Source organism: Nothobranchius furzeri, chromosome 2, assembly GCF_043380555.1.
Source record: "Nothobranchius furzeri strain GRZ-AD chromosome 2, NfurGRZ-RIMD1, whole genome shotgun sequence".
NCBI lineage: Eukaryota > Metazoa > Chordata > Actinopteri > Cyprinodontiformes > Nothobranchiidae > Nothobranchius > Nothobranchius furzeri.
In genome coordinates this window covers 95,578,966-95,592,105 of record NC_091742.1, presented here as the reverse complement: position 1 = coordinate 95,592,105, position 13,140 = coordinate 95,578,966, and the positions used below count along the sequence as shown (strand labels likewise).

The window sequence follows — 13,140 nt, the reverse complement described above, 5'->3', positions numbered from 1 at the left end:
TATTTACCTGGTTACTCACCCATTTACCTGGTTATTTACCTGGTTACTCACCCATTTACCTGGTTATTTACCTGGTTACCCACCTGTCCCCAGCAGCAGACAGCCCGTGAAGAAGCCTCTGAATGCCTTCATGCTCTACATGAAGGAGATGAGACACCAGGTCCTGCAGGAAGGACAGGAGAGGGAGAGCGCCGCCATAAACCGCATCCTGGGCCGCAGGGTGAGTCATGTGGTGATGTCACAGGGGTATTCACACCTGTCTGGCCATATTTCTAAGAGAAGCCCCTCCCCTTGTCCTTCAGTGGCACGCCCTGTCCCCGTCAGAACAGTCCAAATATTACGACCTGGCCCAGAAGGAGAGACGGCTCCACCTGCAGCTCCACCCTGGCTGGTCCGCCAGGGACAACTACGTACGTATGACACATATGACATCATCGTCATGGAGAGGAGATGAGGACGAGTCTCATCTTCTTCCGTTTCAGGGGAAAAGGAGGAGGAGGCAGAACCAGCAGCTCACTGGAAGCTCCGGGTCCAGGTCCTCCTGCAGCTCCGTTAGAGGAGATCAGGTTTCATGTCTGGGTGGTTTCCTCGTCTCCAGTTAAACACGACTCATTCCAGCAGCTCAGCGCTTCTCGTTCAGCAGTGATCCGTTCACTTCTGAAGCAACCTACAGCCCTCTGGTCTCAAAACGCATGACCAACACCAAGCTAGCAGCTGCTGACCTTTAACCTCTGCCTGTAGACCTCATCAGTGGTTAATCCTGACCGGTTGGACCTGTGCCCCACTAAAGCTTCCATTTGGAGTCCCATGACCTTCTTCTCCTTTAAAGATGGAAACCGGAACACGTGATTTATACTATCCACCGTTTTTAGATGTTCTGAAAGTTTAAAAGTACTTCATCTCTGATAAATGCAGCTCTCTGTAGCCACCCGTGCCTGAAAGGCACTTTAGAATAAAGGTTACAAAAACTACAGAGCTTCTCAGTGAGTCTTCATCATCATCATCATCAAGTTTTATTACACATCAGAAAAGGCTTTTTACACATTTACAATACTTCTAGAAAACCTCTGATACGGACAGTAAATCGGGCCTGTCCTCCACTCCAGAGGGACGTCTGGGCACTCGTGTCTGCGGCCGTCTTCCACACCGGCTGCCGAACATAAAGTTATGAAAACACAGAGTGAGCAGACACTTTTCTTTTGGCTCCGGCCCCGATCTTCCCAAGGCTCGTCGTTCCGTCTCTTCTGAGTGGATCTTTAGATGCTTTCTGGAATTAACCTGGTTGCTGAACTCCACTGATAAAATGTTTACAACATTCAGAACCGAGGAGGGCTCATCTTGTTGTAGAAGACGTGTGGATCTTTGGATTTATGATCTTTGGGTTTCTGCTGATATATCGGATATTTACAGAGCTGTGGGAGGGGGGCTAATGGAAAATCTCCCAGAAGGTTACTGCAGAAAATGGGCGCTAGCTTCTCTCCAGCTAGCGGACCTCATCCATCCAGCTGCTCCATATGTAGCTGTGAGGTCCACCATGAAGATGAGGTAGATGGTGGCTGAAGGTTGGTTGTGATCCAGGACATCTGGAACCTCTGCAGGCATCAGGGTGGGCGGACAGACGGTTCTGCTCACTCCACCCGCTCTCCCCCCACCACCCTGTACCTCTGCCGGCAGGACGACAGCAGCGCCAGCGGCGACCAGAACACCACCGGAACCGTCGTCTGGACGTTCTTCTCCAGGAAGTCAAAGATCGGGTTCCACCAGGTCCTAGACAGGAAGTTGTTGGGAGCTCGGCGCAGACCCTGAACACAGAAGAAGATGGAGATCAGCTTCAGGACTGGTTCTGGACAGAAAAACGGGACTAGTGGAAGAACTGCAGCAGGATCAGGAACCTGAAGAAAGCTGAACGTTACAGATTCTAACATTCTTCGGACTCTACAGATGTTAGCGTGATGCGAATTAAATCTACACACAGTTCTGCATCTAGAACAACACAGAAGTTGGTTTGAATTGCAGCTGCAGGAAGCAGAAAACATCGATCCACATTGACAATAAAAACTTAGAAGCTCCAAAACTAAACAATCCAGAAATATCAGAAAGCATAAAACCCTAAATGATCTGTTTAAATATAGCGGCAGGCAGATCAGAGGTTCGTTCACACATCCGCCTGACTGCTGCTCCTGCTTCACTTCTCCCTCCTCTGACCACCAGAGGGCGGCAGAGCCTCCACTTACATGAGAGTTAGCCAGAGTGTGGTACCACCAGAAGATCCTGGTGGTGACGAAGTAGGCAATCACCACGTCGATGCTGTAGTGCTCGTGACCTACGAGGATGCAGATGACTCCAGAGGCGCTGAGGGCCCAACAGAACCAGTGGTACCACCACATCCAGCTAGGTGAGTCTGGACACACAGAACAGGGTTCTTTTACTCTCCGGGCTCCGAGCGGCCGCTAACAGGAGCACCAGGGACTCGTTAGTAATGGAGACAGATGTTTGAGCTCATTAAACCTGCTGAGTCATGACTGGTTATCGCCTCACTTTTATAGAAATTAGTCCACTAAAAGAATTTTTACCCTAAAAATGAGAAGTCTCTGCAGCTCTGATGTTTTAGTTTAAACGGCTGTAAATGTTCCTCTATTTAAAGGTTTAGAACTACTTTGTTTTAATAAAACCGCAGATTAAATAATCATTTATCTAACTTTGTCAAAGAAAACCAACAATATCTCTTTAATTGAAGATTTCAGATGAAGATATTAGAATAAGTCCTGCTGACAGAACTCAGCTTCATCAGGATCAGAACCTCGGAGTGAACCAATTAAAACATTAATGTTCACACTTCATTCATCAACAAAAACTCCCCTTTTGTCCACATGGGGGAGCTGTTTGTTCTGCAGGAATTTATTACAGAGAGACGCTCTTCTGGATCTGATTGCAAGTGTGTGTGTGTGAGTGTGTGTGTGTGTGTGTGTGTGTGTGTGTGTGTGTGTGTGAGCATTCCTCACACTCTTTGATGAACAGGTAGGACAGCGTCAGCATGACCGTGTGACCGCTGTACAGGAAGTCTCCACACATCAGGTGTGACCCCGTTAGCGACAGACCTGAAACACCAAACACACACCTGCTGCTACTCATTCATGCAACACAGCTGGATGCTTTTCACAATAAAAGCCAATCAGTAAATGAAAAAATAAACAGAGGTATTATTGTGAAAGGAGAACTTTTATCAGCCAATCAGTGAGCAGGATCTCAGTGATGTTAAACAGCTGGTGGGCGTTACCTCCTCCTGAGATCAGCTGGAGGATCCTCCAAATCTTCCCTGTTGAGTCATTGTAGAGCTACACGCACACGCGCGCACGCACGCACGCACGCACGCACGCACGCACGCACGCACACACACACACACACACACACACACACACACACACACACACACACACACACACACACACACACACACACACACACACACACACACACACACACACACACACACACACACACACACACACACACACAGTTTATGCATGTCATGAGCTGTTAGGTGCTTAATTTAAAGAAGAGAGAGTGTGTGTGCATGCAGGTTTAGTACCTTGGGAGCACAGACCATGTGTTTCCCAGGCACGGGCAGCGTGGTTATGTACATGGTGACGCAGCGGTACATGTATAGCGTTCCGATCAGGAAGAAACAGCGACGGCCCACGATGGCCCTGGAGAGACCAGGACCGGGTCAGAAACACCACCAACATTATTTATATTTATACGTATTTAATGGTTTTAAACAGATGAGCTGGTTCTGGTTTTCAGGGCCGATACCGAGCCATTAGCATGAAGGCTAGCATGAAGGCTAGCGTGAATGTTAGCAATACTCTAGCATGAATCGGGCATGAATGTTAACAAGAATGTTAGCATGAATGCTAGAATAAATTTTAGCATGAATGCTAGCATTAACGTTAGTGTGAATGCTAGCATCAATGTTAGCATGAATGTTAGCAATACTCTAGCATGAATCAGGTAAAAAATTTAACAAGAATGTTAGCATGAATGCTAGAATCAATGTTAGCATGAATGCTATCATCAATGTTAGCAATACTTTAGCATGAATCAGGCATGAATGTTAACAGAATTGTTAGCATGAAGGATAGCATGAATGCTAGCATGAATGTTAGCAATACTCTAGCATGAATCAAGCATGAATGTTAACAGAAATGTTAGCATGAACGTTAGAAGAAGAAGAAAATATCATTTCTATAGCGCCTCTCAAGATAAAAATCACGAGGCGCTTCACAAAAACAAAAAAATGTAAAAATATTAAAAAGAATTTAGAAAATGTTTAAAAATATATTTAAAATGAGCAAAAAATAGACAATTTGTGATTAAAAATGTTAAGAGAGAGAGAGTGAACAGGAAAGAGGGAAATCAGTGGATCCTGAGGAAGATGGAATAGGTGGGGAGAGCAGAATAAAGAGAGAGTGGTGAAGAAGGTCATACAAAAGCCAGCTTAAACAAGTGAGTCTTCAGCTGCTTTTTAAAGGAGACCACTGAGTCCACTGATCTCAGGCTCAGGGGGAGAGAGTTCCAGAGTCTGGGGGCCACAGCAGCAAATGATCTGTCACCTCTGGTCTTTAGCCTGGTGCTGCACAACCAGTAGGCTTTGATCACTGGACCTCAGGGACCTGCTGGGGGTGTAGGGACTGAGAAGATCACCAATGTAAGATGGTGCTTGTCCATGTAAGGCCCTACAGACCAGAACCAGGATCTTGAAATGAACCCTGAAGTTGACTGGCAGCCAGTGAAGCTGGAGGAGAAGCGGGGTGATGTGGGTGTGTTTGGAGGACATGGTCAGAAGCCGAGCACAGGCGTTCTGAACCACCTGTAGACGGTTCAGGGAGGTTCTGCTCAGACACGTGAAAAGAGGGTTACAGTAGTCTAAGCGTGAGGAGATGAAGGTGTGGAGAACCTAAAGGAGCGCTTTATATATGATGATAAAGGAGCGCTTCTTCCACAAGCGCTCCTAGCGTAAACACTAGCTGATGCTGGTAGTGATGGTGCGTTTATGAACAAAATATAAATCAAAATTTTGAGTTTCAGATGGACTAATTCCTGATTACCGGTTAATCTCCTGGGTTCCTTCAGCTCTGCAACAGGACAGATTTTACTGTTTAAATTAGTTGTATTACTGCTGTCAGCTATACTTGTGAGGACATTTACCCGTTTTATTTACAGTAAAAACTGTAAAATTTAGTTCTAGTATAAAAATGCTTTACATGTAAAACTAGAATATGTTTAGTAACATTTTAACATGTTTTCAGTTATTTCGCCTTTTCTGGTTAAGTTCATAACTCCTCATGTGTTCATTCATAGTTTTGATGCCTTCAGTGAGAATCCACCAATGTTAATGGTCATGAAGGTAAAGACAACACACCGAATGAGAAGGTGTGTCCACACGTTTGGCCTGGACTGTAGTTACTCCAGATATTACCACGGGGTCCGGAGCTACCGTTCTGTTATTTGGATTCTATCTTGAGTTTATTTACGTGCTCTACATTGTTGTGTTTTCATTTTATCGACTAAGTCTTTTACCAAGTTTTATTATACAACCATGTTTGTGATGATGGAAACATGTAGTTACTGAAAGGGAAGGTCTCAGAGATTATTCACCAACATGAAAATAATACAGCTGCATTAAAGAATACTAATCAATATTTGTAGTTTAACCAACTATAAGTTAGTGAACCCAGTTTTTTTTTTTTAAAATAATCCTTAGTTACCTAAAATATGGTCGTACTAGTTTGGGGAGTTAGGGTTACAAAACACACAGAAACAAAGCTGCAGCACATTAAAATAGCAATAATAATGTTTGCTAACTTGGTACCACTTCATCACGAACCAGTTACCCAGGTACAGGCTCTAAAAGACAGCTGGGTCGTGACCGTTATCAAGATAAACTCATAATAGTTGACTGAAGTTCTGATTTCGTTTTCTGACGTACCTGACACCAGTTAGAACGGGTAAGGGTTAGGGTGGTACCAGTGGGATAACTGGTCTTACTTGTGCTTGAGGAAGACCCACTGGACCAGCCAGAGTCCCACCAGGATCAGTCCATTGACCTCGGTGACCGTGAAGGCCCAGGGAACGCGGTCCACATAGTCGAAGAACTTGTCGGGCAGTGGCGGGTTCAGAGACTTGTCCGGAACTCGCTCGTGGACAACGGTGATGATGACGGTGGTGAAGACCAGGTTGATGGCAGCGTAGAGGAAGGCCACGCCCGTCTTCCACCACTCGTTAGGGAGAGGGTTGTCGTGTTCGTCCGACCCGTTGATCTTATTGTATTCGCTGCGGTTCTTCAGACACCTGAAGAACCTGGTGATAGGGTCCTCCCTGAGCCGACGGCAGGGCCCGCACCACTTACCCCGGCTGTGACCTTCACCCTCGTCTGTGGCCGGAGACGTAGAGGCACAGCGGGTAGGGTTACCGTTGGCAACCCTCTGTGAGGTAGTCTGTGTCTGGGAGTTTGATGAGCTCACAGAATCCACGGTGATCTGAACATCATTATCAGCGCGGATCAGCTCTGATGCCGCCATAGATCCAGTTTCTCAACCAGAGTCTCCGTAAAAGTCAGCCGATGATGACTAAACTCACAGCTGCTCTGTTTGTTTGATCTAGTCCAAACGAGTGGCTGATAACCCAGGACCAGGGTCTGGCAAGTCCCAGTCAGTCCCGCAGGACCCCGGCGAAAGGTCCAGAGGAGACAAAAGGTCAATAATTCAATCAGAATCCGCTAACAAGGTTAAAGGTCGGCTCAGCTGATCAGGTCAGAGATCCAGCAGGAACCTGAAAACACAAATATAAGAATACGGCTAAGTAAAAACTACACTGGGTAGTAACAAAGACTGGCTAGTAACATAAATACTAGTTAGTAACAAAGACTGGTTAGTAACATAAATACTAGTTAGTAACAAAGACTGTTAGTAACATAAATACTAGTTAGTAACAAAGACTGTTAGTAACATAAATACTAGTTAGTAACAATGACTGGTTAGTAACATAAATACTAGTTAGTAACAAAGACTGGTTAGTAACATAAATACTAGTTAGTATCAAAGACTGTTAGTAACATAAATACTAGTTAGTAACAATGACTGGTTAGTAACATAAATACTAGTTAGTAACAAAGACTGGTTAGTGACATAAATACTAGTTAGTAACAAAGACTGGTTAGTAACATAAATACTAGTTAGTAACAAAGACTGGTTAGTAACATAAATACTAGTTAGTAACAAAGACTGTTAGTAACAAAGACTGGTTAGTAACATAAATACTAGTTAGTAACAAAGACTGGTTAGTAACATAAATACTAGTTAGTAACAAAGACTGGTTAGTAACATAAATAGTAACATAAATACTAGTTAGTAACAATGACTGGTTAGTAACATAAATACTAGTTAGTAACAAAGACTGGTTAGTAACATAAATACTAGTTAGTAACAAAGACTGGTTAGTAACATAAATACTAGTTAGTATCAAAGACTGTTAGTAACATAAATACTAGTTAGTAACAATGACTGGTTAGTAACATAAATACTAGTTAGTAACAATGACTGGTTAGTAATATAAATACTAGTTAGTATCAAAGACTGTTAGTAACATAAATACTAGTTAGTAACAATGACTGGTTAGTAACATAAATACTAGTTAGTAACAAAGACTGGTTAGTGACATAAATACTAGTTAGTAACAAAGACTGGTTAGTAACATAAATACTAGTTAATAACAAAGACTGGTTAGTAACATAAATACTAGTTAGTAACAAAGACTGGTTAGTAACATAAATACTAGTTAGTAACAAAGACTGGTTAGTAACATAAATACTAGTTAGTAACAAAGACTGGTTAGTAACATAAATACTAGTTAGTAACAAAGACTGGTTAGTAACATAAATACTAGTTAGTAACATAAATACTAGTTAGTAACATAAATACTAGTTAGTAACAAAGACTGGTTAGTAACATAAATACTAGTTAGTAACATAAATACTAGTTAGTAACAAATACTGGTTAGTAACATAAATACTAGTTAGTAACATAAATACTAGTTAGTAACAAAGACTGGTTAGTGACATAAATACTAGTTAGTAACAAAGACTGGTTAGTAACATAAATACTAGTTAGTAACATAAACACAAACTACTTAAACCCTAAAGTACATGAAATGAGCCACAGTTTACATTTATGGAATTGTAACTTTACTTTGTTGTGTGAAGTTTCATCCATCAGGTTACTCTATTATAATTATATCACACACACACACGCACGCACGCACACACACACACACACACACCCTCCAAGCCTAGGCTCCTCCACCCGTCGTCAACATCATGGGGAGGTTCTTCAGCACCGTCTGTCTCACCTGGGATCACCTGGGCTCAGGCGCTGTTTACTAAAGGCTGAACAAGTCCAGCTCTGACCTGCTTGATCTTCAGTTGTTTTCTCAGCTCAAGAATGAAGAACCTGGTCCTGGTCCTGGTTCTGATGGACTAATTTCTGTTTCTTGTTTGTTCTTCACTTTAAACTTTTCTCAGATTTAAAAATAACTTCCTTGAAACAACCCATCTGGGTTCCACGTAGAACCCGTCTGGGTCCCATGTAGAACCCGTCAGGAGTCCAAAGGGAGCCAGTTGCAAGTGGGAGGAGTTGGAGACCAAAAGAGAATAAAATCTGGTAAATAGAACCAGAAACCACAGAAAGATCTGCAGACATGTCCCCCGTCTCCCCATGTCCAAAACGTCCAGCTGAACTTCCTGTGACCCAAATATGAATCTGGTTTGTTACCAAACATGTCCACACATCTTCTGACCCTCATGAGTCTCCAACAGACATCATCCAGCAGGGTACTGGCTCCAGTTATGCACTCTGTCCGGCTCATCCCTTGAGTTAGAGTGAATTCTGATCATGTTTCTATACATCAGACAGTTACTTATGAGTCACGATTCTGTCCAATCAGAGAGCTCTGTATCTACCCCCTTTACCAGCCCTGGTTTGTTGTTGACACCTTTTCCACACAAACGTCCTTCCTCAGGATGATTTATGTCCCAGGAGGTTACAACATTTAACCCTTAAACATTTAGCTAACATCTTTAAACATTAACATCAGCTCCATTAATTAAATGATAGCTTTAGCTTTTCTCCACCTGCAGCTAATCCCAGGACTATGAATAATCCGTCCCACCATGGTTAAACTGCTGTAGGATCAGGTCTCTGTCTCCTGTCAAATGTCTCTGCTGTCTCCTACTTCTGCAGAGTCCATGTGTGATGTTGACGTGTGAGGCTGTTATGTGAGTGAGAACCTAGAACCCGCTGCTGCAGGACGAGGAAACACACCAATAAAGTCACGATAAAAACTTCACAAAACCACGAAACTCACCGACGCGTTGGCCTTTCACCACAGAGGGATGACGTCTTAACCTCCATACATCCCGACCTGCAGTAAACCCCACAGAAGTGTCTACAGCTGACGCCCCTTTTGGCTGAAACAGCTGGTAATCATCAGCAAACAGTCGGTGTTGCTGATGTAGAGCAGGATTAACGAGATTAAACAAAAACAGATTCAGCTTCATTATTTCTCTGTAACAGAAGAGTTCTTAACCAGCGTTCAGACTCAGGAATAAATAAAGATGCTAAAGTAAAACATCCAACAGACGTTTCATCTTACGGTTTTGTTTAAAACAAAGTTTTAATCTAATGAAATGTCAGCTTTTCCTAGGATGGAGGGATTTCTTTCTTCTCGCAGACAGAGTGAACGTTAACTTCCGGGTGTTTTTGCATTTGACAGCTGACCGTATCGGTTTAACCAGACTCGGCTTCTCTCAGGTTTCTGTGTGCGTCCATCTCAGCGTCTCTAAGCGGTTGCTGTTTGCTGCTGCTTCCTGTTTACACAGTGACAGAAACTCAGCTTTATTAAGTTACAAACTCGAGAATTCAATTTGCCTCAATTATGGCTGATTCATCAACTCAAGACAGAGGAGAGTCCCATCCCAGAGCCCTCAGACACTCCTGCAGCCTAAGTTTGGTAATATGTGGCGGTTTAATGTGGAAAATAAATAATAACAACAGCTGTTACAAGTCCTAATTATTACTGTTCTCTACTTAAGCAGAAAATAAAACTAATCCACAATTCCAGCTGGTTTTGTGTGACATAAACATAAAAATATACCTTTAAATGAACATCTGATGCCTGAAATATTAACTAAAGTGATGAATGTCACCCAAGCCTAAAAAAAAAGTTTTCAGTAAGAAGTTTTAAAACTGAGCTACAATAACCGGACAAATATTTATTTGGTCATTTTCAGACTAAATAACAACAAAATCGACCTAAACTGTAAAATAAACAATCAAGTTGTTTCTACTAAATAACTGAGAAACATATTTAGGTGCAGAGAAAAGCAGGGTTAAATTTAACAGAAAAACTTTTCTTTTTTTTATAAACTACCCCTTCAGGACCCAAAAACGAGCCTCAGAGCTGCAACAGCTGTCAACAGATCGATTAATCGATAGTTTCAGCGTCGTTGACGCACTTTAAATCAAACTTTCAGACGTATTAGATACAAAGTAGCTACAGCTTCTGGAGTTCACGTCCTTCATTTTGAGTCTTACGACATCCAGGTACACTCACCTGTCTGTAGACCGGAAGGAGCCATCTACGTCTTTGCCCCAAAAACCGGTAAAACGGTTCTGGAAACTGGTTCCCCTCCAGGACTTGAATGAAAGCTAATCTTCCCAGCTCGTTACCACACAAACTGGGATTTTCATTCTCTTTCTGCTAAACTTTTTCCTCTTCTTCTGCTCTGTTGAGTGCGAGAAACCAACCACGCAAAGCCCCGCCCCTTCCTCGTGCCTTTCCTTCAGGCCTGGTGTTGTTCAGATTCCAAATATGGCGCGTCTGATCCCGCCCACATCCGGTCTCTTCACCGCTGACTCACCGCTGGCCACCATGACTCTTCTGAGCTCGGATCCACTCGGGAATTCCCGTCAGTTCCGATAAACGGGTCTGTTTCAAATAAAACGATCTTTTAAAATTTAATCATGCTTAAAAAATAAACGTTTTGACTGGAAAAAACTGTAATATTTTATAACTTCTGACTGAAAATGTTCTGCTTTACGAGGTTTTGAGGTTCCAGGAAGTGAGTGATCAGAATGTTACGACTGGTCAACGATAACTAAACAAACGTACTTGAAAAAAGTTGAACTAAAATATTTCCATGCTTTCGTTCTTTTTTAAACACAGAAACAGTTTTGTTTACCTGTTTTGTAGCTACAGTTTCGCCGACGGCTGCCGGCTTCTTCAGGGCAGCCGTCGGCGAAACTGTAGATACAAAACAGGTAAACAAAACTGTTTCTGTGTTTTAAAAAGAACGAAAGCATGGAATTAGAACCACGACACAGTAAGAACACACCTAAGTTGAACTAAAATAGTTGAAGCTGAGTGACTGGAGGGTTAGGTCATTGGTGTAATTCAGAGCTACTCTTTCTAGAACACATTTCAGCAAAGTTGGAAGGCGTTCCACTAAATGCCCAGGAGAAGCTGCTGACATAAGGAAGCCCTCTGTACAGCTAGACATGAGTTTTATTCATCATCAGGACAATGGACCAATGGTTAGTTTAGCCAAATGGTCATGGAAGCGTTTATCCAGCAGCAATAGAAGAAGCTGGATGGCATGGCATGAAGCGCATGTCAGGTGTGTAGTAGACAAGTGTGTAAATAACTGCAGACGTGGGACGGTGAGCATTGCATCAATGACCACGACTTCCTGAGTGGGGATGGCGGTCGCTGCTCTGCTGCTTGAACCGATATAAAACCTGAACGTTAATAAAACAAGTGATTAGATTACTGGCATATCGTGTCCACGCATACCCACCAGCACTGCTGTCAGTTACAATAACTTTATAAAATGATCCATGTTTCCACAACCATACTGGAAAATACAGAAAAGGCCCTTCTGCTGGCTCGGTCCTGTCAGGTTTCACACAAGCTGGGCTCTTAACCCTCTCAGGCTCAAAGTATGTTTTGATAAAAGGACGAACAACTAAGTCCTTCAGGGGAACTTCTGAGTAAAAACATGCTCATGAAATACGTGTGTGGAGTAACCAGGTAGGTTTTAACGTTGCTAATCTGCAACGCCTGCCTCCAGAGGGTTAAGGATTCAGAATGTCAGCATATCGCTATTGCTTCAGCAGTGAGTGACATCACAGATCAGTGATGTCACAGATCAGTGATGTCACAGATCAGTGATGTCACTGATCAGTGCCAAAAGATGTCCACGGTCATGATAACAACAGTTAGAGCTTTTATTGTGTGAAAGTACACTTTTACATCATTCAGGGGCGTGTTGTAGTCTCAGACGGTGGACCGGTGTCTGATCTAAAGTCTAAACCGTCCTGTTGGATCAGAACTTCCAGGATGGTCGGAACGGGCTCACCAGCCACTGAGCTGCAGTCAGACTCCAGCAGGAACACGAGTCCAGAAGCACCAGAACTCTACATGAAACTGGACCTGTTGGTGGTTCTGGTTCTGACCCGACCCAAATATAACAGTCCTCTCTTGTTCTAACTGTGGGAACGTCAGGATCTGGATCTCCTTCACTTTTCATGAATCCAAGCTCCTGCTCTTTAGGAATGAAGTCTCAGGAGTCCTTTTTCATCCATCATCCATCAGATCCTTCACTCAGAGTTTCTCTCTGGTCCACAATCAGATGGATCAATAATCAAAGATCCATCAGCCATCAGAGGAGTTCTGGTCCTGATGTCCTCTGGTGGATCAGGAACCTGGACTCTCCCTGCAGATTGGGAGGCAGAGCTCTGAAATGTCTGATTAACTGTTTTAGTGTTCAGCATCCATCTTTTGCTCCAGACCCAACATCGGTACCTTCTACTGTCTCTCTCTGTGGGACGTTTCCGAGTCAGACTGAAGTCTCTAGTTGTCATCGGGTCTTTATCCACCGTGGTTCTGGTTTTGTAGAGCTGGTGCTGTTTGTCAGGTTCATCAGAACCATTCTTATATAGATGGGCGGTCCTGTCCAGGTTGTCCACCCACTCTTCTGTATTCTCTTGTTTGGCATCAGCTGTTGTTCTGAAGGGCAACACGACA

General features: G+C 43.2%; 1 protein-coding gene across 2 annotated transcripts; it reads right to left on the bottom strand.

Annotated features, from left to right (window-relative positions):
- Positions 1–990: 990 nt before the first annotated feature.
- sgms2b (sphingomyelin synthase 2b) lies at positions 991–10,895 on the bottom strand. Of its 2 annotated transcripts, XM_070548659.1 has the most exons (8): positions 10,669–10,895; positions 9,421–9,562; positions 6,049–6,831; positions 3,590–3,707; positions 3,278–3,335; positions 3,003–3,098; positions 2,235–2,401; positions 991–1,802 (listed from the first exon to the last, which is right to left on the bottom strand). In XM_070548659.1, exons 3-8 carry the CDS (start codon positions 6,579–6,581, stop codon positions 1,629–1,631), a joined length of 1,146 nt encoding a protein of 381 aa, XP_070404760.1. In that variant the 5' UTR covers positions 6,582–6,831; positions 9,421–9,562; positions 10,669–10,895; the 3' UTR covers positions 991–1,628. The 2 variants fall into 2 exon arrangements, with proteins under 2 accessions (XP_070404760.1, XP_015831717.3); XM_015976231.3 differs by lacking the exon at positions 9,421–9,562.
- Positions 10,896–13,140: the final 2,245 nt, after the last annotated feature.

What these genes read in the sequence shown, in the direction of transcription:
- sgms2b (XM_070548659.1), bottom strand. Translation starts at nt 6,581, where the DNA reads ATGGCGGCATCAGAGCTGATCCGCGCTGATAATGATGTTCAGATCACC. An exon ending in CTACCTGTTCATCAAAGAGT is followed by an intron (nt 2,402 to 3,002) that starts GTGAGGAATGCT and finishes CTGTGTGTCCAG; the next exon opens with ACTCACCTAGCTGGATGTGG. An exon ending in ACACTCTGGCTAACTCTCAT is followed by an intron (nt 1,803 to 2,234) that starts GTAAGTGGAGGC and finishes TTCTGTGTTCAG; the next exon opens with GGTCTGCGCCGAGCTCCCAA.